Source organism: Drosophila persimilis, unplaced genomic scaffold (genome assembly GCF_003286085.1).
Source record: "Drosophila persimilis strain 14011-0111.01,24,50 unplaced genomic scaffold, DperRS2 tig00000732-arrow-arrow-pilon, whole genome shotgun sequence".
Classification (NCBI taxonomy): domain Eukaryota; kingdom Metazoa; phylum Arthropoda; class Insecta; order Diptera; family Drosophilidae; genus Drosophila; species Drosophila persimilis.
The window spans coordinates 153,275-175,304 of record NW_020825345.1 but is presented as its reverse complement, the minus strand read 5'-3'; the positions used below and the strand labels follow the sequence as shown (position 1 = coordinate 175,304).

General features: G+C 50.2%; 1 protein-coding gene across 1 annotated transcript in view; it reads left to right on the top strand.

Annotated features, from left to right (window-relative positions):
- The window catches only part of LOC6603267 (myb-like protein AA), a 62,748-nt gene extending 42,284 nt beyond the window's left edge, over positions 1-20,464 (top strand). The window contains exon 3 of the mRNA XM_026992390.1: positions 20,429-20,464. Coding sequence (XP_026848191.1) covers positions 20,429-20,445 — 17 coding nt within the window. The 3' untranslated portion in view covers positions 20,446-20,464. The remainder of the gene's footprint in view (positions 1-20,428) is intronic.
- Positions 20,465-22,030: the final 1,566 nt, after the last annotated feature.

Sequence of the window (22,030 nt, the reverse complement as noted above, 5' to 3'; positions counted from 1 at the left end):
TTCATCTCGTACTCTTGCCAGCCATTTGGTGGCTCCTCCTGCTATGTGGAGATCCCCCCTTGAAAACTCATTAAAATGCAGCTGGGGAAATCGGGAAAGCAGTAAAAAACAGACAGAGAGACAGAGAGAGAGAGAGAGAGACATAACCACCAATTAAACTGGATTCGTTTCACAACAGATTTTAGATTTTCTTTTATTGCATTTTCCCTTTTTCATTTTTCGCCAACCCAGCACCACCCCAGCACCACCCCAGCCCCCTCCCCACCACCATCTGCATAACCATAACCAAATTTATTTAAAAACTTGAAACACGAAAAGGAACTAAAAGAAAAGTAGGAAAAATGATGCACAAATGCTGCCAATTTTGGGTTAGATTGGACACTGGACCGAGCCGAGGGGTGGATATGGGTATGGGGAGGGGACTGGGGGACCTTGCCCCACAAAATTTCAAACAATGAAGCTTGGAGTTGGCTCTGGTCAAAAGCAAATACCACTGATTGTGACAATCAGCGTGACAATAAAATTGGCGCCCAGGAGCAGTAGGATTCGAATGCCATGGATTGGCATGGCGATTCGGATTCAGATACGGATACGGATACGGATACGGGATTCGGATTCGGATTGAGGCTAAACGCTGGCAACAGCTGGCAGCAGGAGGAGGAGCCGGTGGGGGCGGTGGGGAGGGGGCTGTGTGCAGCTTTAAAACTTTGACAATTTCCATAGCAACGCAGAGCGAGTAGAGAATTTTAAAATTCCAACATGTCAGCCGGATGTGAGGCAGAGGGGCAGAGGGGCAGAGTGGCAGAGTTGGTGGGTGTGGCCAACAAAATGACAGCCCGGTGACACGCACAGACCAACTGTCACACCCGCTGAGCATGTGTGCTTCCGTGTGTGTGTGTGGCACTGCTGGGGGCTGCTAACCCTTGCAAAAATCTTTGCCAAAGTAAAAATTTATAAAATTGTCAGGGAAAAAACCGAAGGATGGCAAGAAAAGCAGTTGCTCTGCAAACATTAAAGGCACACAAGGCGAGAGATGATGACTCTGCTCCTCCTCCTGCTACCCCTCTGCCGCCAGGCTGTGGGTCCATTCCGTTGCTGCTTTTGTAACATTATCTAAGCTAACAAATTGTCAACACGTACAAATGCGTTCACTCAAACGTAAACGGGGTAATAACCATTTTTCGTAATAATTTTATGTCACAACAAATCTAGGTTATATAAGCGTTTCCCTACCTCCCCCCCTGCCACCCTGCCTCTCTCTCTCTTGCCCTCTTTCTATGTTCTGTTACCTAGATTCCCAGAATTTCTGTTTGCTTACGCCCCAACCCAACCTCCACCTCGAGAAGAAGCAGCCGCAGATGTGTCCTGTCAGGGCTGTGAGAAGAGGACTGTCGTCCTCTGCAATGGTAATATGACATTGAAGACACCAAACAGGCTTAGGATAGCCATCAGCATATGGGTTGGGGTTGGGGTTGGGGTTGGGGCTGGGGTTGGGGCTGGGGCTGGGGTGTTTGCCAGCTAAAAGGGTTCTGGGGATAAGCCAAAGTCTGAAGGATTTGCACCAGCCCAGCCAGAATTGCCCCCATTGAAAGACCATGGGAGTTACAGCCAGCCAGGGTTGCCATCATGGTGCATAATACACTTGAAAGAGTTGCCGTTGCTCATCGGGACAAATTGCTGGCTTCCTTCTTTCAACAGCTGCTGTTCAGAGACGGTTCGGGCCTCCTCCATTGGACCTGGACCTCCCTGGAACCTCCTTTTGTCCTGGTCCTGCGAACCCTGTCAGGCAGTCGACCAAAAGTCCTGTCTGGCCGCTGCATCGCGCTAAGATATAAACTAAAGTTGTCACGTAAGCAAAGTTTATGACCAAAAAGAAAAACGAAGCGGACGAGGGAAGAACGAAGTTTCAGAAGGACGAAGGGGACGGGGGGGGGACGGAGGAAAAGCAACTCAGATCCCGACGATTTTCCAGCTGCTTTTGGCAAATGACAGCATTTCGTTGGACACGCGCCATGCCACCAAATCATCTGCAGACTGCTCCCCGATCCACTCCCAATGCCCATTGCCAGTCCCATTGCCAGTCCTGGTCCTGTGCCCGATCCCGCCAAGACGTTTTGAGCAATTGCGTTTAACATTTAGCTGCCTCGCTGAGCTGCAGTTGCATGGCCACGGGGTGGGGGCGGTAGGAGGGAGGCGGTAGGAGGGAGGAGGCGTGGCCATGCCACTGATTGACCAAATGATAGACAGACGACACAAGACATGGACTCGCCTGGCTCCCGCTCCTGCTCCTGCCCCCGCTCCTGCCCCTGCCCCTGCCCCTGCTCCTGCCCCTTCTGGCCATTACTTACATCTTGCAGTTTTGCCTTTGATTGCAAGTTTCTTTTTGCCCATTTAGCACGTCCTGGCATTCCGTCGATTCTTGTTCGCACTCGCACTCGCACGCGCTCCTCCTGCGTCCTGCGTCCTTCCGCCTTTGTCCTTCGTCCATCGTCCGTCGTCCTTCTTCAGGCTGTTAAATGTTTCAACGACGCCTGGCAATTGCGCAATTTGTATCTTTTCTAGCAGTTGGCACTTTTGCCTCGCCTTTTCCAATGCGGAAAAACGAAGGGAAACTAGGTCGCTTGGTCGTTTGTTCTGCTCCCTCCAAGGCTCTCTGTTAATAATTCTGTAATTGTTCATTAATATTAAATGGTGGAAGACAGTAAGCGGATTGCCAGCAGAAGGGCACAAGGCGCAAGGCACAAACTGCTCCCCTTTAAGCGGATGCTCGAGAGTCTTTCGATTGACAAGATCCTCCCTCCATCTCATTGGGATCCCCGCAAGTGTGGCAGGAGCCACGCCTAATTGGATCTTTGACATGTGTGTGCGGCATTTGCGACAGCTTCGACAGCATCAAGTGCGGCCCCAATCGGCGTTTCCGAGTTTCTGCATTTGTGCACACATTTCTGCGGTGCATTCCGTGCCGGGCCTCTCCCTCTGCCACTGCCTCTGCCTCTGCCACTGCCTCTGCCTCTGGGTTTCTGCATTTTGCATTTCATTTATGAATGCGAACGCGAACGCGAATGTGCAATTTGGCAAATTAATTGCGAAATTAGCGCAAAATTTGTGCCGAAACATGAAATTAGGCAAAGTAAGTTTTACTAATTAAACGGCGTTTCAATTAAGCCTGATTGGCAGAGCCCTCAGCCGTGCCTCGGTCTCGGCCTCGGCCTCCCAGGCCTCCCAGGCCTCCCAGGGGGTCCGTCCTCGGGGCAGGGTCCAAGTCCAAGTGTCTGTTGGCAGTTCATTAAAGTGACGGCAAAGGCAAAGTGTCCCAAAAGGTTTCCCCTAATTGAAGGCCACCGCAAATGTTTGAAACCCGAAGGAAACGGCCGCTTTGTCCGAATCAATTATTAAGAACGCAATTGATGTCCCATACACCATCCACCCACCCGCTCTGCTGTGCGGGCAAGTGCAGCGCTCAGATTGCGAAAATATTTGCCCATAAACACGTGGCCCTGGAAAAACAAAGGCCCCAGCCAGTGCCTGATCCTGATTATATTTGCTCAGGCCAGGACTAAAGAGGATGGGGGCACGTGTGCGGATCTCAAGTCCCAGTCCCAGTCTGCAAAGGGTGCTGCCGGGTATCAGTTCTGCCTTTCACGGCCAGACTTCCTGGAAAACTTAAACGCCCAACCCCTGCCCCCACGCCCCGGCCAGGTAAGCGAAACAACTTGTTACGCAATCAAAGAGACATTTGTGACAGACAGAGGACCGTTTCGCAAGATCTGGATTCTGGAGGATAGGATATTCGTCTGGCTTGAAACAGAAATTACCTTTTTTCTTCTTCTTATAATTAAAATCCAATTTGTGCTAATTTAACGCGTTTGTCTCGCATTAAGCGCACGGGCCACGCCCACTGCTGGGCCAACGCCTTGACAAATATTGCTGCTGAAAGTGAATCGTGGAGACCGAAGCTGGAAGGCCCTTTTGATCCAAAGACCTCTTTTCGATCGTTTGAAAGTAGTTGTAGTCCTTCTGTGCATCCTTCAGTGTAATATGCACCTTCAAAGGGTATGCGCCTTCAAGAGATAGAGAATGAGACGACGCCTTATAACTGTAGCTAATTACGGGCCTAGAGAAAGAACAGTCGAATCGCAGATGGAGATAAAGGGAGTGACAGGTGGAGAAAGTGTGAGTGTGAGTGCGAGTGCGGGAGAAAGTTGCGACTATGAAAATTAATTGAAACGCTTAGACAAAAGTTAGGTGCGACAAGCACTTAATGCATTTAATACAACTCGTGAGAGGTGGAGAGGATGGACAGGGACGGGGACGGGGACGGGGACGGGGGAAGGACAGAGAGTGAGCGAGACAGTTTGGGGAAGTAGCGAGAAGCAATTTAAATCTTACTAATTACTTGGGCGACAAATTACGCAGGGCGACAGGATACGACACACGACTGGAGGATTGAGAGCCTGCCCAGGAGACAGGCAGAATCCAGACCCGAGACAACGAGACACCCCGACCCAAGGATCTGTCTGGCAGCCAAGGAACAGGTGTTGGGCCTCTGTCGTCGACGACTATTTTGAAAAATTAAGTGTCATTTGGTTGTCTCATGGGTTCATTGTTTTCAACGTGTCTCCGTCTAGGCAGATGCTCCTTGGGCCTCCTCTCCCTCTCCCTCTCTCTCACTCTCTCTCTCTCTCTCTCTTGCTTACTGTTCTTTTCTTTTCGTTTCTTTTCCTTTTCTTTGGGGCTTGGCTTGGGGTTGGGCTACATTTCCTTATCCTTGGGTGCCGCATGTTTAATTCAGAGTCCTTGATTCGGCTGCAACGCAGCTCCAGCTCCGGCATCGGCTCCAGCACCGGCTCCGGCTCCGGCTCCGTCTCTGGCTTCTGCTCCTGACAATGACGATAGTTAAGCGTAATTACCAAGGCGGCAAAGTGAACGAATGAGTGGGAGCGAGTGGTTGAGTGAGTGGATGAACGAGTGGATGAGTGTGAGTACCTCTATTCCGCCATCCCGGCATCCCGCCATCCCGACATCCCGCCATTCCGGGCATTAAATATTAATTTTCCTCCTTTTTCATTACTATCCCGCATCGGCGGACAAATTGAGTTGCGACCTTCGCCTTTGTGAATCGAAATGGGATTATGAATCCATAAGAAGGGACGGTAGCCCCTTGGAGCAGCAAGCATCATCCCCCTCTATGCCCAGGGGGATTTCCTCTAACTGGAGATCAGATCCTTTGGCGTCGCGATGCCTGCCACTTGTATGGGCCATGTTTGGTCTATAAATTCTTGGGCCAACTATGTCAGCGGGGTGGCGGTCTGGCCGGGGCGGGGCGGGGGGGCAGGTGGCCATAAATTTCTAGTTTGTCGCAACAAAAGTTCATTATTTCTGCAGTTTTGGGGGCAAGTTGTGCTCTGGCTGGAGAAAATAAACAGCAGCCGTTGCCCAGACCGTCTCCTCGGAGAACAATTGAAAATCTTTTTAAGTAATTTCCCCACGTAATCCAACCTTATTGCAGTTTTTCCAGTCGGGCTTGAGCCAGGAAGGGAAGGCGCAACTGAACCCGAAAAAATATGGCAAGCGGCGGCAAGAATGGCGAATGCAATGTCGGTACTCCTTCTCCCTTTCTCTGTGGTCCTGCCCGCTCCCGCTCCTGCTCCCTTCCACGTCCTTGTCTTTGGTTGTCGTAACAAATTGCAGATGGCGCATGTTTTTAATTCATTTCAACAGTTACTCGAGAGGATTCCATTCCATTCCATTCCGCTTCGTTTTTGTTGTTTGTTATTCATTCCTCTGCCTCCTGCCTCCTGCCTCCTGCCTCTGCCTCTGTCTCTCTCTCTCTTGATTTTTCTTCACGATTTTCTTTATTTTTCCAGTAAAACAATAAATGCTGTGGGTGGGCCGGCCTGGTCCGGATAAGCCGGGTATTCATATTGAGTAATGTGTGTGCTTATATGAATGAATGCCGAGAATTGCATAATTGGAATCGCTTGAGATGGGGGGGTGGATCGATCGAATCGAATCGAATCGAGTCCCTGCCAGGGCTAGGGACAATGCCTCTCCTTCGACCGTATCGGATTCGGAGTCGGAGTCGCCTGTCCGGCGACTGAAATCAATTGGAAACATTTAGTTGCCTTTGAATAAATGATTGGGCAAATAAGCCCCGTCGACGATTGGAAACAATTTCCACAACAATTACGCGGCCAAAGTGAGCGGCAAATTTACGCGCAAAAGGGCCCGCGACGTCCTCCTCAATAATTGATGAAAAATAATTTTGAAATATTCGCCCCCGACGTGCGGCTGCAAATTGAATTCATTCGGGGGCCTTCAGAACCTTCGCAAGCACTCTGCCGGAATTATTGGGTTGGAAAGCAGGACTAAGCCGCCTCATTATGAGCTGCTTATTGCATCCCATAAATATCCAAAAGCCTGGCAATAACTCGCCCCCACTCCTGTCCCTCCCTGGAGCAACAGTTTTTCTTCCCCATTTTTTTCTTCTTTTTTTTTTTTTAATTATGCGCTAAAATCCGCGAAAATTAAAACATAAATCCCGTGCGCTCACAGAGAAAGTAAAAAAAAGGAAGGAAATTCCTGAGCACCAAATGGCGATGAAAATTATGCCAAACGCATGCCAGAGTGGGCGGGGCGTGGCGGGGCGGTGGTGGTGGTGGTGTCGGTGGTGGGGAAAACTGCAAACAACAGCAAAATGTGTTGGACGGATGATGGAGCCGGGGGGGAGTGGGTGCCGTTGCCCCAGCCAGCTCATTTTAGCCAAGTTAAGCTGCATTCATTAAATTCTAAACTATGCTTTATTTGCTCAACTGTACGGGTCTTCCTGCCTCCTGCCGCCTGCTTCATTTCGAGGTTGTACAACATTTATTGATGCTTGGCCTGGCATTATAGTCGGAACAGAGCAGCGAGGGGCGGGGATTTGCACTCGGGATTAATAAGCGACGATGCAGCATTTCCACAGAATAAAGTCGAGAGTCTAGCTCCAGAATGATCCGAATCCGGATCACCAGACTGCAGACTCCAGAGCCAGAGCCAGAGCCAGAACCAGACGATGACGATGACGACCACTTGCAACTTTATTAACTGCGCTTTATACCTTTATAATGCTCGAGGGGGGTGGGGTGGGGTGGGTGAACAGAGGGACAGACCACTCCATGGGCTTATTAGTTTTGTCCTCCGTATTGCCTCCGAAGTTGCTGCTTTAAAATGCAGTCGGCGCTCGTTCGACTGCATTGCCAAGTGGCTCAAGAACCGCTCAAGGACTGCTCCACGCTCCATGCTCCACGCTCCACGGTCCTGCAGAGCCTGCAGAGTAGGGTCTCCGCCTCCGTCCTCCCCTCTCCTTTCCTCCTCCCTGTACCCCTTTGCGATTGCAGGCAGCAAAGCACCGAAAAAGTGAGGGAAAACGGCAAAAAGGGAAAAGTTTTGCCGCTTGTTTGTTTGCCCGCTCGCTGTTTGTCGTTTATTATTATTATTTCGGTTTTCTTTCCCCAGTTTTGCCGTGGCCGAGCGGCGCTTTATTTAACTTTGGGCAGTTTGATGGCAGGAAATAGAATTTTAATGGATTTTGTAATATCCTCCGCAACGTCGACGACAGCGAAAACTTTACTTTGCGTCTTCCTTCGTAGTTTTTCGCATATTTTCTGCCATTTGCCTCGTCGCAAGTCGCAAGTCGCAAGCCGCGAGTGGCAAGCCGCGAGTGGCAAGTCGCGAGTGGCAAGTCGCGAGTCGCGAGTTTTGTGCTATTGACATTTTCACAGAGGAAAAACCGGAAGAAAAGCGAAAAGTGGGCGGATTAATTAAGTTGTGGGCAAAAATGTTATGCATTTGGTATTTGTCTGCATTTGGCAGAGTTGGTTAAGTAGTTGTCGAGTTGGCCAAAAGCGAGACAGAGACAGAGGCGGAGGCAGAGACAGGGAGAGACAGTGAGCCCCTTGGCCATGTTGGGCCAGAAAGTCCATTATCCCCGTCACTTATCGGACCCACACACATCCTTTAGGACTGTCTCTCTTTGGGACTTGGTCAGCAATTTAACGTTTCATTAAATTGTTGTCCGAGCAGATTCGTTTCCACTTGTCGCTGTCCATCCATCGAGTGGGGACTCGACTCCCTGCCTTATCCAACGGCCACATCGATTGTGTGGTGGAGGGTTGGGGGGGCGGCGACTGTCGGTAAGAAAAGGAAGACAGGACTTAAATTTTATTAGCGCAATTTCTCAACTTTTTACGAAGCAAAGTGCAGGAATCGGAAGACGTAACTGTTCCATTGACAGGCCCTGAGCGAAGGACGGAGGACGAACGACGAAGGACGAAGGACGATCGGAGGCAACTGTCAATGAACAGTTAATATTTTTGTGATGACGCGCAATATGTCAATGACAGACGGGGCCCTCTGGGGCTGGGGCTGGGGAAGACGCAATTTAGTTTATAAATTACACGGACGCACTCATGTCAAAGGTCGCCGTCGCCGTCGCCGTCGCCGTCGCCGCCACCGTCTGACACGGCACTTTCTGTGAAAGTCTACCCACTAATCGTCTCAATTAGACATGGATCTCCCGCACTCCCGCCCTCTTGCCTCCCTCTGGATGCCTTAAAAAATTATCAATAAATGTGAAATGGGAAAATCAGAAGCGCTGGAGCTGGGGACAAAGCTGGGGGCACTGCGAATGTGGGGAATAGATAAAATTGGCAAAAGACCCGCAGCAATTTTCCGGTTTCAATGTCGGCATTGACATTGTCATCGTCTCGTCGTCTCATCGTCTCATCGTTGCGTTTCGTCTATGTCCCCGTCCGTCATTCATCAAGGTGGGGACTGGGTGTGGCAGGACTCCTCTTCCGCCCTCACAGGATGGTGGAGTTTGCCCGCAGCTTGTGGACTGCCTTTGATCGTTCAGCGCTGTTTTTTTTTTGTTTTCTAGCTCATATTTTGTCCGTCGCCCCCGCCCCAAGACGCACTGTCAGCGGCTCCACCCACTGTGCCTTCTTCGGCTCCCCTAAAAAAATTGTTTGCTACTGTGTTTTATTTTTTTTTCTTTGCCCTTACAAACGCCGCTGTGGGGCGGCGGAAGGCGAGGGAGTGTGTGGGTGACGTTGATGATTTTTCATTGCTCGAGTTTTAATTTTACACTTGAGTTGCGTCCGACGCCGCACCTCCTCCGCCTCCGCCTCCGCCTCCACCTCCGCCAGCGCCACCGCCTGAGCCCCAAGAAGCAGAACAAGAGTTAAATGCATGAAAGTCCTGCCCAGATATGGCAATCTGTAAATCTGTAAATTAAAGCGTACTTATCGGGCCATCGAATCGATATGCGGAGCAGTGTTTTGAAGGTGGCTTTAAAGGGGCTTTTGCCGGCTGGCAGTTTCGGGTTCGCTGAACCTTAAAGTCCTCTGGCCAAAGCGGAGGGCTCCGGCTCCACTTTAAAGTTTCCTCTGCTGCCAGGGCCGGACTGGCGGCTGGTGATTTATGGCCTCGTCGCGAGCTGCTCTGACACCGTCCGACATTTGACAAAAGCTGTGCGAGGACCAGAGCCAGGCCCGGCCCGGACCCAGACCCAGACCCGGACCCAGACCAGGACCCACTCGGCGGCCGGCGTTCGGGCAAAGTTATGTAAATGGCTCAAAGGCTGTCCTGTCCCGTTTTTGCCTCGCTTGTTTAGCAGGTTGCAGATAATTCATCGCTGACATTGCGTACCAATTTAAGGGTTGAATGATTCGCCCAGCAGAGAGCCAGAGCCAGAGCCAGAGCCAGAGCCAGTCGAGGGAGGGGTGGAGCAGTGGGGCCCCAGGACTGTGGCTGGGGCTGTCTAACTAGGAGCGTCGTCTGCGTCTGGCCCTTATTCCAGCCAAGGGCACTGACAGTGGCCCTGAGAGCCCTGGGAGTCCTGGCTTTGTGGCTAGTGATTTAGAAAAAAAAGGTCATCCGGCAAAAGTTGTCCGGCGAGCTTCACATGTGACATGTGCCACCTTTGACCCTTTCCTGGGCTGCTTAATTAGACACGTGAACGGGGTGGGGGTGGGGTTTTGTCTCTCTCTCTCTTTCTCTGTCTGTTTCGGTCTCTGTCTCTCTCTCTCTCTGTGTCTCGGAGTTGAACTTTTTAAAGCATATTTATGGGCGCCATCCACTCATGTGGGCTGTTCTTAATTGCAGCAATTGAAATTAAGTGTTTGTCCTTTTTGGCCAACGGTGGAGGGGGTTAACGTTAACACTGCACGGACATGGGGCTGGGGCTGGGGCCTGGGGCTGGGGCTGGGGCCGGGCCTTAGGGCTTTATTAGTTGGGAGACAATCGCTGGAAACGTTTATTACCTCGTTTCGAGCTGTCAGAGGTTGCAGGAGCAGGAGCACAGCGCTGACTGGACTGAATGGAGAGGGATTACAAGAGTTTTGCTCTGTCTCTCGCAAATAGTCAACTGCTTTGAATGCTAATGAGGCCTTCTTGGGAGATGGAAGATGGGAGATTCGAGCAGTTAAATATTCAATGGATTATGGGATTAGAGCACGGACATAGACGGGGACATTCATTTGGCGAGATGGCAACAACTGTCTTCCGCCATTACTTTCAATTCTCAACTTTCTGTGGCACTTCCTTGGGCTCCGAAACTTTTCGCATACCAGCTGCATCCATTTCCGGGAACTGTAAACCATGCCTGGCAATCACCTGACCCCCATCCCCAAGAGGGCTCTCCGGCCCGCCGGCCAAGTCGGATCCGAGCATTATGTTAGTTTATTCAACTGCCGGCCATTGTGTGCAGGAAGCTCGCTGAGAGCCAAGTCAAATGCGTTCTGACAGGCCACCACCAGCCGCCCACCAACCACCACCCACCACCCACCCCGGCATTCCAAGGAAGCTGAACCTAAATCCGGTCGGACGGTGGGAAGGGGGGAGTGGGGGGGCCCATTAAAGATTGACACGTGACCGTGCAATGATTTCCAGTTTAACGTTGTCACATGCGCCGCCCGGAGAAGTTGCTCTGCTCTGTGTGTGACATAACCGAAGCTCTCATCCGAGGATGCGGCACTGCGCTGGTCAGCCAGCCAGTCAGTGTCCTCTCCACCTCCCCCCTCCTGGCAGAGTGTGTGTGTGTGTGTGTCTTTGGTTTCAGCAGACGTGCAAAGCTGCCGTTGATCCTTTTTTCCTCCTTAACATTTTCTTTACTTTTCCTTGGGGTTGCCCCAGCTCCCAGCTACCAGCTTCTCTTTCTCTATCCCCAACTCCATCCGCATTCGCATCCTCGGCTGCTGTGGCATTTGTTGTGTGGCTCGGATTACGCGCTTCACTTAAGTGTGCTCAGTGCTTCCTTTGCGTTTCCTTTGTCTCCATCTCTCCAGTCGGAGTCGGAGTCGGCGCCGGAGTCTTCCCGTGTGTCCCTGCCTGCCGCTTTGTTGTGCATCCTTGGGTTTCGCCGCCTTGGTGCGTATGGATTTCCACGCAAAAGAGGACATCGCGACGGAGGACGAAGGACGGAGGACGGGAATGTCTTCATTAATGAGGGGTTCGCTTCGCTGCTTCCCTGCTCTCCTGCCTCTCGTATACCCCTATATGACAATTTAAATTGCTCCACCTTGATTGAAGCTGACGCACAATGGCAGATCGTTCCGGGATTGATTCCAGTTTTCCGACTCACTTTCGTTGCTTTGCCCCCATGCCAGCGTTTATCGGAAAATCCCCCGACGTATGCCTCTAATCACTGGCATCACGATGCCACACGCCTTGTTAATGCGTCTTTCCCACCCACCAACTCCACCCCATCCCCCCTCCCACTCCTCAATCGTGGCAGCTAACGAAGCTCTTCAAATGTTTAACAAGGCTAGCGGCCACTGGACGTCCACGTTTCGCTCTCCCTCTCTCTCTCTCTCTCTCTCTCTCTCTCTCTCTCTCTCTGTGTGTGTGCTCTGCCCTGGTCCGGGCTGGTTTGCTCGTCCATCCGTTTGGACATGTGCGACTCATTAAAATGGCGTTGGCACAAAAAAAAAAAAAAAGGAGAGAAAAAATTTGTTGTGCGAAACTGGCAATTGCAGAGCTGGCTGGCCATGCCACCGGAGGAGTGCAGCACTAGCACGGTAGCACGGGAACACAAATTCCGGGGTTGCAACGTAATTTTGTGTCGAGAGAAAGAAAACTAATTTCAGCGCAAATTAGTTTCGCACCTCATAGAACGACGACACGACAAAGCAATTGAATGGCAAACTGAATGCCCCCCCAAAACGGATTGACGGCTGGCCTGGGCTCTGGCTGGGTTCGGGATGGGTTCAGGATGGGTTCGGGATGTGCTCGGGATGTGTGTTGGTGAGGAGGAGGAGCCTGCCACGCTGTATGCGTGTGTGCACTTAATAACCTGATCGAATCGCCAACACACAAAAACCCATTGAAATGCCATAATCAACAAGGCACTGTGCTTCACTCACTCCACTCTTGGCGTCTCTGCTCGGCTCGGCTCGCCTCTCCACTCCACTCCTGTCGAGGCCACTCCAGTGCCGGCCACTACGTCGGATTCGAGTCGGCAGCGGCCACGGCCACGGCGACTGGCGACTGGCGACTGGCGAAAGAGCAAATTCAGTGAATCACAATAATGCCTCAATTTCCGTTGGTCCGATGCGATGAGTGCGATGGAGCAAAGGGGCAGGCGCGCAGGGGCAATCGCAGGGGCAATCGCTGGGTTCTCGACTCCGTTCAATCATGGAGGCGGCTTGTGCGGCGATTGCCAGTGCGGAGCATCGGCGTAATGAAATCGGATTCAATTAAACATAACACAAGCGGGAGAAGAGTGGAGTTGGGGCTGACTTTGAAGCACCTTAGCCAGGGACCAGCCATGGATCTTCCCTGCCCACCCGCACATCTATGCGTCCCCTTCCTGTTGCACTCGTCGAAGCGGCTCCTTTGCTGCCCCTGGGGCATGTGGGGCAGGAGAATGACGTTTTATTTTCGCACGTTTACTTTCAATCTCCTTTTTTCAATGGACACCGACTTGATGGCCCGCCAGCCCACAAAGAAAACCGGCCAAAGCAGACAGAGAAAAGATGAAAAACGATGGGGCCAAAAGGGCTGCACAGCCAGATAGGTTTCGTTTTTTGGCACCTCAACTGTTTCACCCTCCCCCCAGGTGGGGGGCTGAGATTGTCTTCTATTGCCCTCGATTCGAGACGAGAATCGGGGACGTGGGGAGGCTGGGGCTGCGATTGGGGCTGGGGCCAGTCGAAGGCAGGGATTGACAGTCTTAAATGGTTGTGGGTCAGAAGAGGACTGACAGTGGCACAACTGGATGATTGATCCTTCAGGAGGAGCTTCAACATTTCCCAAGCAACTGCTTTAAGCCGGCTCGCTCTGAGTGTCTTTTCTTGGGGCCTTGGGGCGGAAAATTCTGGTGATTTCATTCGCGCGAAAACTCATAAATATTAAAATGGGAAATTTTACGTTTTATTAATTTAACGGTGGCTCTCCTCCGAAAAGGTAACTGTGTAAGTGTAACGGTAGTTTGGCCGTCAGCCATCTTGTGCTGCCTCAGCTTCCGCATCCGCATCCGCAGCCGTTTCCATGTCTGCCCGGACCCGTCCCGGCCCGGACCCGTTCCGGACCCGTCATTCTGTTAGGTGCAAATTATGCATAAAAACAATGACACAAAATGGCGTCGCCCACCCACTGAAGGCCGAAGGCAACTACTGTTCTACCAGCGGAGGGGAGAGCTGCAGGGGGAGGTAGCGGTGGAGGTGTCCATGTTCTATGCGGATGTTGCTTAGTTTTTGGCCAAGGATTTGCATAAATTTGCATTTGTGCCGCCTTAATTGAAAAACAGTTGCGCGTTCCCTCGACTTGTGACACTTTAAAGAGAATCGCATAAATTATGCAGACACGTTGGGGGCACGGTACAGGGGCACGGGGCAGGGGCACGGGGCAGGGGCAGGATCGGATGGGATCGGACTGCCTGGCTTATGATTTACTCGACGCCTGGCTGCAACTAAATCATTGGCAAATCTGTTGCATGGTCGCCAGCCATCGAAGGCGAGTGGGGAGGGCCCGCAGATGATTCCTACTTTTAGCCACTCAATGGTCCCCCTCCTGCCTCCTGCCGTGGTTCTGCTGGGAATGCCACCAACTGGCTGCCACAGCGAGATGTCGTCTTGGCATTAATGAGCTGATGTTGCTGTTGCAGTTGCAGTTGCAGTTTTTCTTCTTCTGGCTCCCGGCTGCCGGCTCCCTGCTCCCTGCTCTGGCGGAATGTAATTTTAGTTCGGCAGCAGCGACGACGCGTCGTCCCTCTGATGTCTGAGAAATTGCAGTTTTCACACGTGCTTCCCATTAAATGAAACGATTACAGCGCGATACCCAGTCATAAGTGAAATTTATTTGCAACGCGCTACATGCCCCTTGCCAGTCGCCAGAGTGCACTGCCAGCACTGCCAGCTCTGCCCGTTCGTATGGGGTTCATGGTTTTACGAGGCAAGTTTCGCCCCTGCCCGCACCGCGGAGCTATTTGTGGCAGCGACTCCAATCTGTGGCACTTCACATAAAGAAGTTTGACATAAATTATGGATACTAATGAGCTCTGTGTGCAGTCATAAAGCATCTTCTGTGCTGTCTGTGATTTCTATAAACTCGGCTATCCGCCGCGCCATTTCCCATTTCCCAGGCACCCAGGCACCCAGGCTCCCAGGCTATGATATGCGATGATGGTGCTCTGCTCTGCTCCTCTTCTGCTCTTCTGCTCTGGGAAAGTGCTCTGAAAGCTGGAGGAACAATTTTAATTGGCTGAGCCGGCAGACGGTGATTCGAATGGATATTTATGGCCGGGAAATCAAACTGTTCCTCCCATTCCGATCGGATCGGATCGGCTCTCGTGTTCGCGTCTGGCTTTGAGCCAGCAAGTAGTCGCTGGCTTTGTTTCGGCCAGCCGTGGTCGTAGCAGGCCCAGTTTCTGGCTAATTAACAGTTAACAGCTATCGAGAGTGGCACCCCCACCCAGGCACTCTCTCCCCCTCTCTCTCCCTCTGTCGGGGGCTGGTTGAACGGGTTCAAATAGTTCAAACTGAGAATCGGTCTGAAGTCGGGGCCAAAGGCAAACACAGGACGGACCCCGAAAACAGAGAGAAAGCCAAATTAATTATGCATTTATGTCGTTGCAATATGTTCCCCACAAGCACACACCCACACCGTTGCACACACACGAACACACACACTCACCCACGCATACCCACGCATACAGAAATTACAACAATGAGGCCTTCGTTCTGGCCGCAGGACCAAAAGACAATGGACGCCCATACTGCCCGGCACATTTGACCGCAAACAATAAATGCATGCAACTAAATGCACTTTAGGGGGTCGCTCTCTGCTCCACAGATGTGTGCGTGTGTGTGCTGTGCTGTGCTGTGCTGGACGCAAATTAAGCACGACGAAAACACAGAATTCACCCCACTGCCCCACCCCACCCTACCCTGCCACCCTGCCACCGTGCACCTCCCTTAGCTACTCGACTCGAGACATCAGCCCAACCAAAACGTGTCATGAGTGATGTTGTTTCAATTGCTGATTTAATGCGGCGCCCCCAACGAAGGGTCGGTGGGGGGGGGATAGGGGAACACATGAGGCTTGTGGGGATGAGACTGAGACTCTGAGGCTGGAAGCTGGAGGCTGGAAGCCTGCACTTTTGGCAAGACAAGCAACATGCATCTTCTTGACAATGCGACAAACGATGACGACGACGACAGGGACAAGTAACATGGAATACTCGTACGTACCACCAGGGGCGGACGGCGATGGCGGGGGCAAGAGCGTGCGAGAGGCAAGCGGGAGGGGAAGACAAACAAACAAGCAAGCCCAGCGACATATATCAACGGGTATGCCCTCCCTTCCGCCCACCTTTCCCCCCTCCCCAGCAGCATCGATGCATCCCACTGCCAAAGCAAAGTCAAGCAGCCCATCGTACATCAGACCATTTGCTCGTCTGTCATTCTTGACTGCACTTGTTGTGGCCCCACGGGCAGGCGATGGCGATGGCGAAGGCGATGCTGGTGGTGGCGGCGACGACCACTGCACAGTGGGACGAAACACTGAAATTGGTCATCAATTAAGCGAGCGAATTGTGGCAAAAGAAATATTCCTATAATCGGCTCCTATATTTCCAGATCTTTGGACCAGTTCCAAACAGTTCAAGGGCTCTCGGTGCTTGGGCCATGCCAACCACTGTACTGGGGCTTTGTTTTAAGTTAACGATAATGCAGCGACGTCGGAAAGGGTTAACCTGATGTTTATGTTTTAGTTGTAGTTGTAGTTGTTGCTGTAGTTGTTGCTGTAGTTGTAGTTGTTGTTGTTGCTGGCTGTAGTGGATTCTGGATGCCCTGTCTTTTGTTTAAAGATGATTAATAGCCAATGTCGCTGGCTGCAGAGCTCGATGCATTTCCATTATCATCATCATCATCGTCGTCGTCGTCCTCAGGGGTAGAGAGGCGGAGGGCGGAGAATCATCATCATCATCATTATCTTGGTCTTCAGTTTTAGGGTAAATTACTCAACACTCCACTAAAAACTGTGCAGCAGGCAAGAAGCACTTTCGCAGGGACTCGCAAAGAGGCAGTAGTTGTGGGGAGGCATCCTCCAGTCGGTAGCCAAGTCAAAGTCGTTTGCTATTCATTAATACCCTTAGTTTTTGCCAGCCCTTCTGCTGGGGTATGTGTGCCATGGGGGTATGGGGTGTGGGGTGTGGGGCATTGTCTGTTTGCCCTGGCCAGAGAGTTGTCGAGTTCTTGTTCTTGTTGCCTGATAATTAGCTGCACTGTCTGTTGTTTCTCTCGTTTCGACCCTTCTTTGCCAGGGGTTTGTACTCGTTCTCGTTCCCGTTCTCGTTCCCGTTCTCGTTCTTTTACTTCAACTTCTACTTCTACGAGTACTTCTGGGTCTTGTTGCAGCTTGTTTTATGTATTTTGTGGCTGCATTACTTCCGTTGATGTTTATTCTTAGAGCTGTTTGCATTTGACAAATGACATTTTTGGCATTGTGCAACGACAACGCCGAGTTGCCACAATCTTTTTTTCCTACCCTGCTCTGCCCCACCCCGCTCTACTCCTCGACTTTTCTGCATTTCCTCTCTGGGAACTTGTAAAGGAAATCTAAATTATTTTTTGAGTTATTGCTGTTTTGCCAGGGGAAACTTTTTGCCGGCTCCAAAACCCAAACGACAGATCTTGATGTCTGTCTCTCGAGTGGCTCTGGCAATTTGTTGTGTCCTGACAGAGGACACGTGTAATAATTAATTTCGCAATTTCCAAAGAGAGAACACGGATCGTCGTCTACCACCACACACTAGAGATTCCAGAGATTGCCCACGGTACATCCACGAGTGCGCCTGTAACTATAGTATTTTCGAGTGTAGCCGAAAGCATCCGCAAAAATTATTTATAAAGCCATCCAAGTGGAGTCGAAAAGTTTTCGCCTTGTGCTTCTACTTAGAAAACTTAACTCATAATTTGCTGTTATTTAAAACCATTCATTTCCGCTCATTTTACTATGACTTCCTGCGGAGTAGCGGAGTGGCGGAGTAGCGGAGTATCGGAGTAGCAGCCACCCAAAATCCTCCCCCACCATCCCCTCACAAATTGGTGTCTATTTTTTGACGCGCTTTCGCTCCCCGCACTATCGAACGGCGGGGAGCTCCGTGGTGCCGTCTACCCGCTGCCGCTACCCGGGTCCTGCTGAATTCCATTAAAAGTTTTACACGAAAAATAGTTGCACACTAAAAAGCTATAACTGTAAAATTACAGTGCTCCAGACCCAGCCCCAGCCCCCTGTCCAAGTCCCAGCAAAGTTCTCTGCAGCAGCAGCAAATAGCAACTGCAATAAACTATCAAATGGGAGGCGGGAGTCCTTGGCTCTGCTCTGCTCTGCTCTGCTCGGGTCCTCTTTCGGTCTTTCGCTGGTCGCTGGCTTATTAATAATTTTTAATTTCCTTGATGACTTCCAAGCTATTAACAACTGCAGGACCCGACCGGAATGCGGCAAATGTTGGGTGTGCGGAGTGCGGAGTGCGGAGTGGGGGACTGCGACCAGTCCAAGTTTCTGCCACTAACTTGCCGTTGGGTACAGTTGTGCTCGCCGTGACTGCCGCTGACTGGGAAACTTCTCACTTGATGATGACTTTTATGCGTATTTCGCTTATTTCTATAATTATGCATCGACCCAACAGCAACAGCAACAGCAACAACAACTGCAATCGGAGATGGCGATTGCCTTCTGGCCCTGTGGGTCCTTCGCTCCTTCGCTTGTTTGTTTGGCCTCGGCCATGTGCCTCGTCCTGTCTGCTCCTGTCGCCGTTATGTTTTAATGACAGCTGTCAGTACTTTGCGCCGAAGTTGCCGTGCAATAATTGCGCGTAATTTGATTGATTGGCACCGAGTGCGGGCCGGTCAGGTGGGGCCCAGCCCCTAGATTTTAAGCCGACGACAGGCTAATATGCATAAATGCCCCGGCCGGCAGCAGGAGGTTCCCGGAGGACTGGGACAGGAGCAGGCCCTGGCGGGAGTGTGTTGATTCGCACTGATAGCGAATGATTGATACTCAGCACTGAAACCACCCTCGTCGAGAACCAGAACCAGAACATCTGGAAATGAGTCCAAAAGCAACCCAGAGCCCCGGGCCGCAATGAAGAAATGAATAAAATGCAGTTAATAAATAAACAAATAAATTTAAAATACATAAACGGCCGCCACACCGCTCTGCCAGGGTTGCCAAATGCATATTTGACCCGGCTGTTGCCCAAAAAAAACAGGAGAGCACCGGAAAAAAAAAGTGTACGGGGACTGGGACTGGGAGTGGGCCAGGGATCTGCAGGGAGAGCTGTTTATACACACAGTCGGTCTATAGCTTGAGGCAATGTTTATTTTTGCAAAATATGTTGGGCACATATTTACACAGAATACATATGTAAGCCGCCCCTTCGCCCGCACTGAGACCCCAGACCCCAGCCATCCATACACGAGTATAGAGCCATCATATGTTGCCTTCCGTTCCATTTTGGGGGGGGGATGGGGAGGACTTTCCCTCTGTCTTCTGGCCCCCCTGTTTCCTGTCTCCTTTCTCTGTGCGGAGTAAATTCGTTTTGGCATTTTGGCCTCGGCTTTAAATTGCTTTGGCACTTAAGTGGTTTGTGCTCTGTCGCATCCCTTGGCCGGTCCCTGCCTCTGCCTCTCCCTCTGCCTCTGCGGATCACCCTGTGGACCACGTGTCGTCGTTTTGCCGTTAAACGAAAATTACAAAATGTTTGTTTAATTAGAACTTGTGCGTGTGTGCTACATCCATCCAGCCATCCATTCATCCCCTGACCTGACCTGCGCACAGTTCAAGCTCCAGCGCCAGCTCCAGCTCCACATCGAGCTCGAGTGATTATTTTAAGCTATTGAAAATATGAGCAAGCAATCCGTACTTTACCGTGCTCGTTATACACACACATCTCAGTCCTCAATCACAGATACACACACTGCCATACTGCCACACTCGCACACTGCTGCAATCCTGCTGAAGAGGTCGGACCGGCAAAGCCCATTAAATACGGTCAACTTAACCGAAGAGTGGCCTCTTGTGCGGTTTTTCCACGTGCATATTTCACCCGTAGCCCACTCCTACTCCCACTCCCACTCGCATTCGTATTCAGATTCAGATTTCGTTGCTGTACACGTACATATTTGTATAATTCAATTCGTGTTTTAATTTAGTCCGATCGAAATCTGGTGGCAGGGGTGGCAGGGGTGGCAGGGGCGGCATGTAGCTGGAGTGTGGTCCTGCGGTCGTGGCTTGGCCCGGCCAGAAGTGTTGTGTGGCTTTTCGAGTGCTGTGAATAAAGCTGAGAACGGATCGGCAAGGGCCGCCTCGAATGGCATTAGGTGAGCTTCGATGGCACTCGAGCACACCGAAGTACGAGCATTTCTCCCCGGCAAACAAAAAAATTTGCATTGATTAATTAATCGTTTTGAAGTGCCTGCCTGAATTAGATGTGCGGTCTGTTGGTAATTTGGAGCTGCTTTTCCCCGGTTTGCCGCCACTTCAATCGAGTCTCTCAGCGTTGCACCTGCGGCTGTTGCTGCTGTTGCTAATGTGGCGCCGATTTCCGGCGGCCAGTGTCAACAGGCAAGGGGAGGCAAATGCCGATACTGTCCTGTCCTGCCCCTTCCATCCGTCCGTCCGTCCGTGGCTGGAAACTTTTCGCACAGAGTCCGCAAACATTGAACAAGTTTTGATATACTTCCAAGGACCAGAACAGCAGGTCCCGCACTGTATTTTTTTGTTGGCTCGTAGCGCTAAAAAAGTTGACCGACTTTCACGGGCTTCATGGGTTGCAGGACGGACTCCAGAGCTTCTTTTCTTTGCTTCGGGGACTTGTCTGTTTAATTGTGGATAATGTGCCGGCTCTTGCTAATGATTATCTTTGTATTTTGTGTCTTTTCAGGTGAGTTCAACCGATAAATACGATACGTTCGATTGGGTGTATGCTTGAGGGTAATGTATGAGGATTCCAATGCACACTTTTGCATGCTACTTCCCTGTAGGATTTTCATTTGGCACGTCTGTTTTGTTGTAGACCCCACCATGCTGCCAATAAGTGTACGAAAACAAAGTGCCTCCACGAACCGATACCGAACCGATACCGATACCGATCCCTGCAAAAGAAAAACAACCCACCAGAATATACTGTCCACAATGGACCTTAGTTTTCGACGTGTTTTGGTGTGCTGGGGAGTTGATATTCCGATTGAAACCGTCCAAAACTGAGGCCAACTGTGCGGCATGAGCATCTAACCAAAAAAAAATATTAATAATAATAAGAAAGAAACCAAAAAAAAAAAGAGAAAGAACAACGAACAACGAAACGCGTTCGATCGCATTTGATTAACTTATAATTTAATTTTGTTTTGGTTCTGGCTCTGGCTCTGGCTCTGGTATCCAAAAGTGCTTATTTTCCCTTTTGCATTTTCCATTTTCCATTCGATATTTATTTGATTCATCACGCAGTCCAAAGATATTTACAACAATATTCCACCACAACCACAACAAGTATACAAATGAAACATGGCACAAAACAAAACAAAACAGAACGAATACGAATATGAATACGAATACGAATACGAAAACAATCCACAAGATACCACAGAGATTCAACAGAAAACTGAGAACAGCAACAGCAAAAAAAAAAAAAAAATACTAATTTAATTTCGAAAATAGAAAACAACACTGCAAACAAATTTTCGAAATATTTCGATTTATTTTTTTTTTTTTTTTTGGTATCGGAACTACTGTATGGGCTATCGTTTTGTTTTATGATTTATCCACGTCATTCCAGCTACGAACCATTTACTTTGTTTGCCAGCGCTTAAATTAGCGTGTCAACAGTGTCCGGATTCCGCACCGTGCCGTACCGTAAAAAAGACCCTACTCCGCCGTACAATTGACAGCAAAAAAGTGTGTTTTGTTCGAGTGTTTGTGGAAAGTGATGATAAATTGGCAGTGCATAAGTGTACAGAGTGTGTACAGAGTGTGTACTGTGTACTGTGAGGTGTAGTACAGTGGGTTCACGCATGAACCGAACCAAAGCCGATGGGCGATGGGCTAACGGGTAATAAAAGACAAACCCATTAACGCTCTGATTTATGCATTTTACAAGCTATTTACTTTAATTTATATGCATTCGATTTATCAAAATGTTTCTGTTTTCCTTTCATATGGCCCGTCCTGCATTCTTTTCAAATGGGTTTTTCTTCTTTTTTTTTTTTGTCCTGCATGATTTCTGTGTGTGTGTTTTGTCCCCGTTTTGGTTTGCAGTCTGTTCGAAAATCCTTTGCATCTCCGGCATCGATGATTGAAATTGCGGCAAACAAGGCTTCGGGGCAAGAACGAAAATAAAAACAAAAACAAAAATAAAACATAGATTACAAAAAAAAATTCCTATGATTTTGTGCTTTAGTGCTGTGCTTTCATTTGTCTACTAGTTCGATCTGCAACGATAAGTATCGCCATCTATCACTTCTTATGCGAGTACTCGTATCTTCTCCCC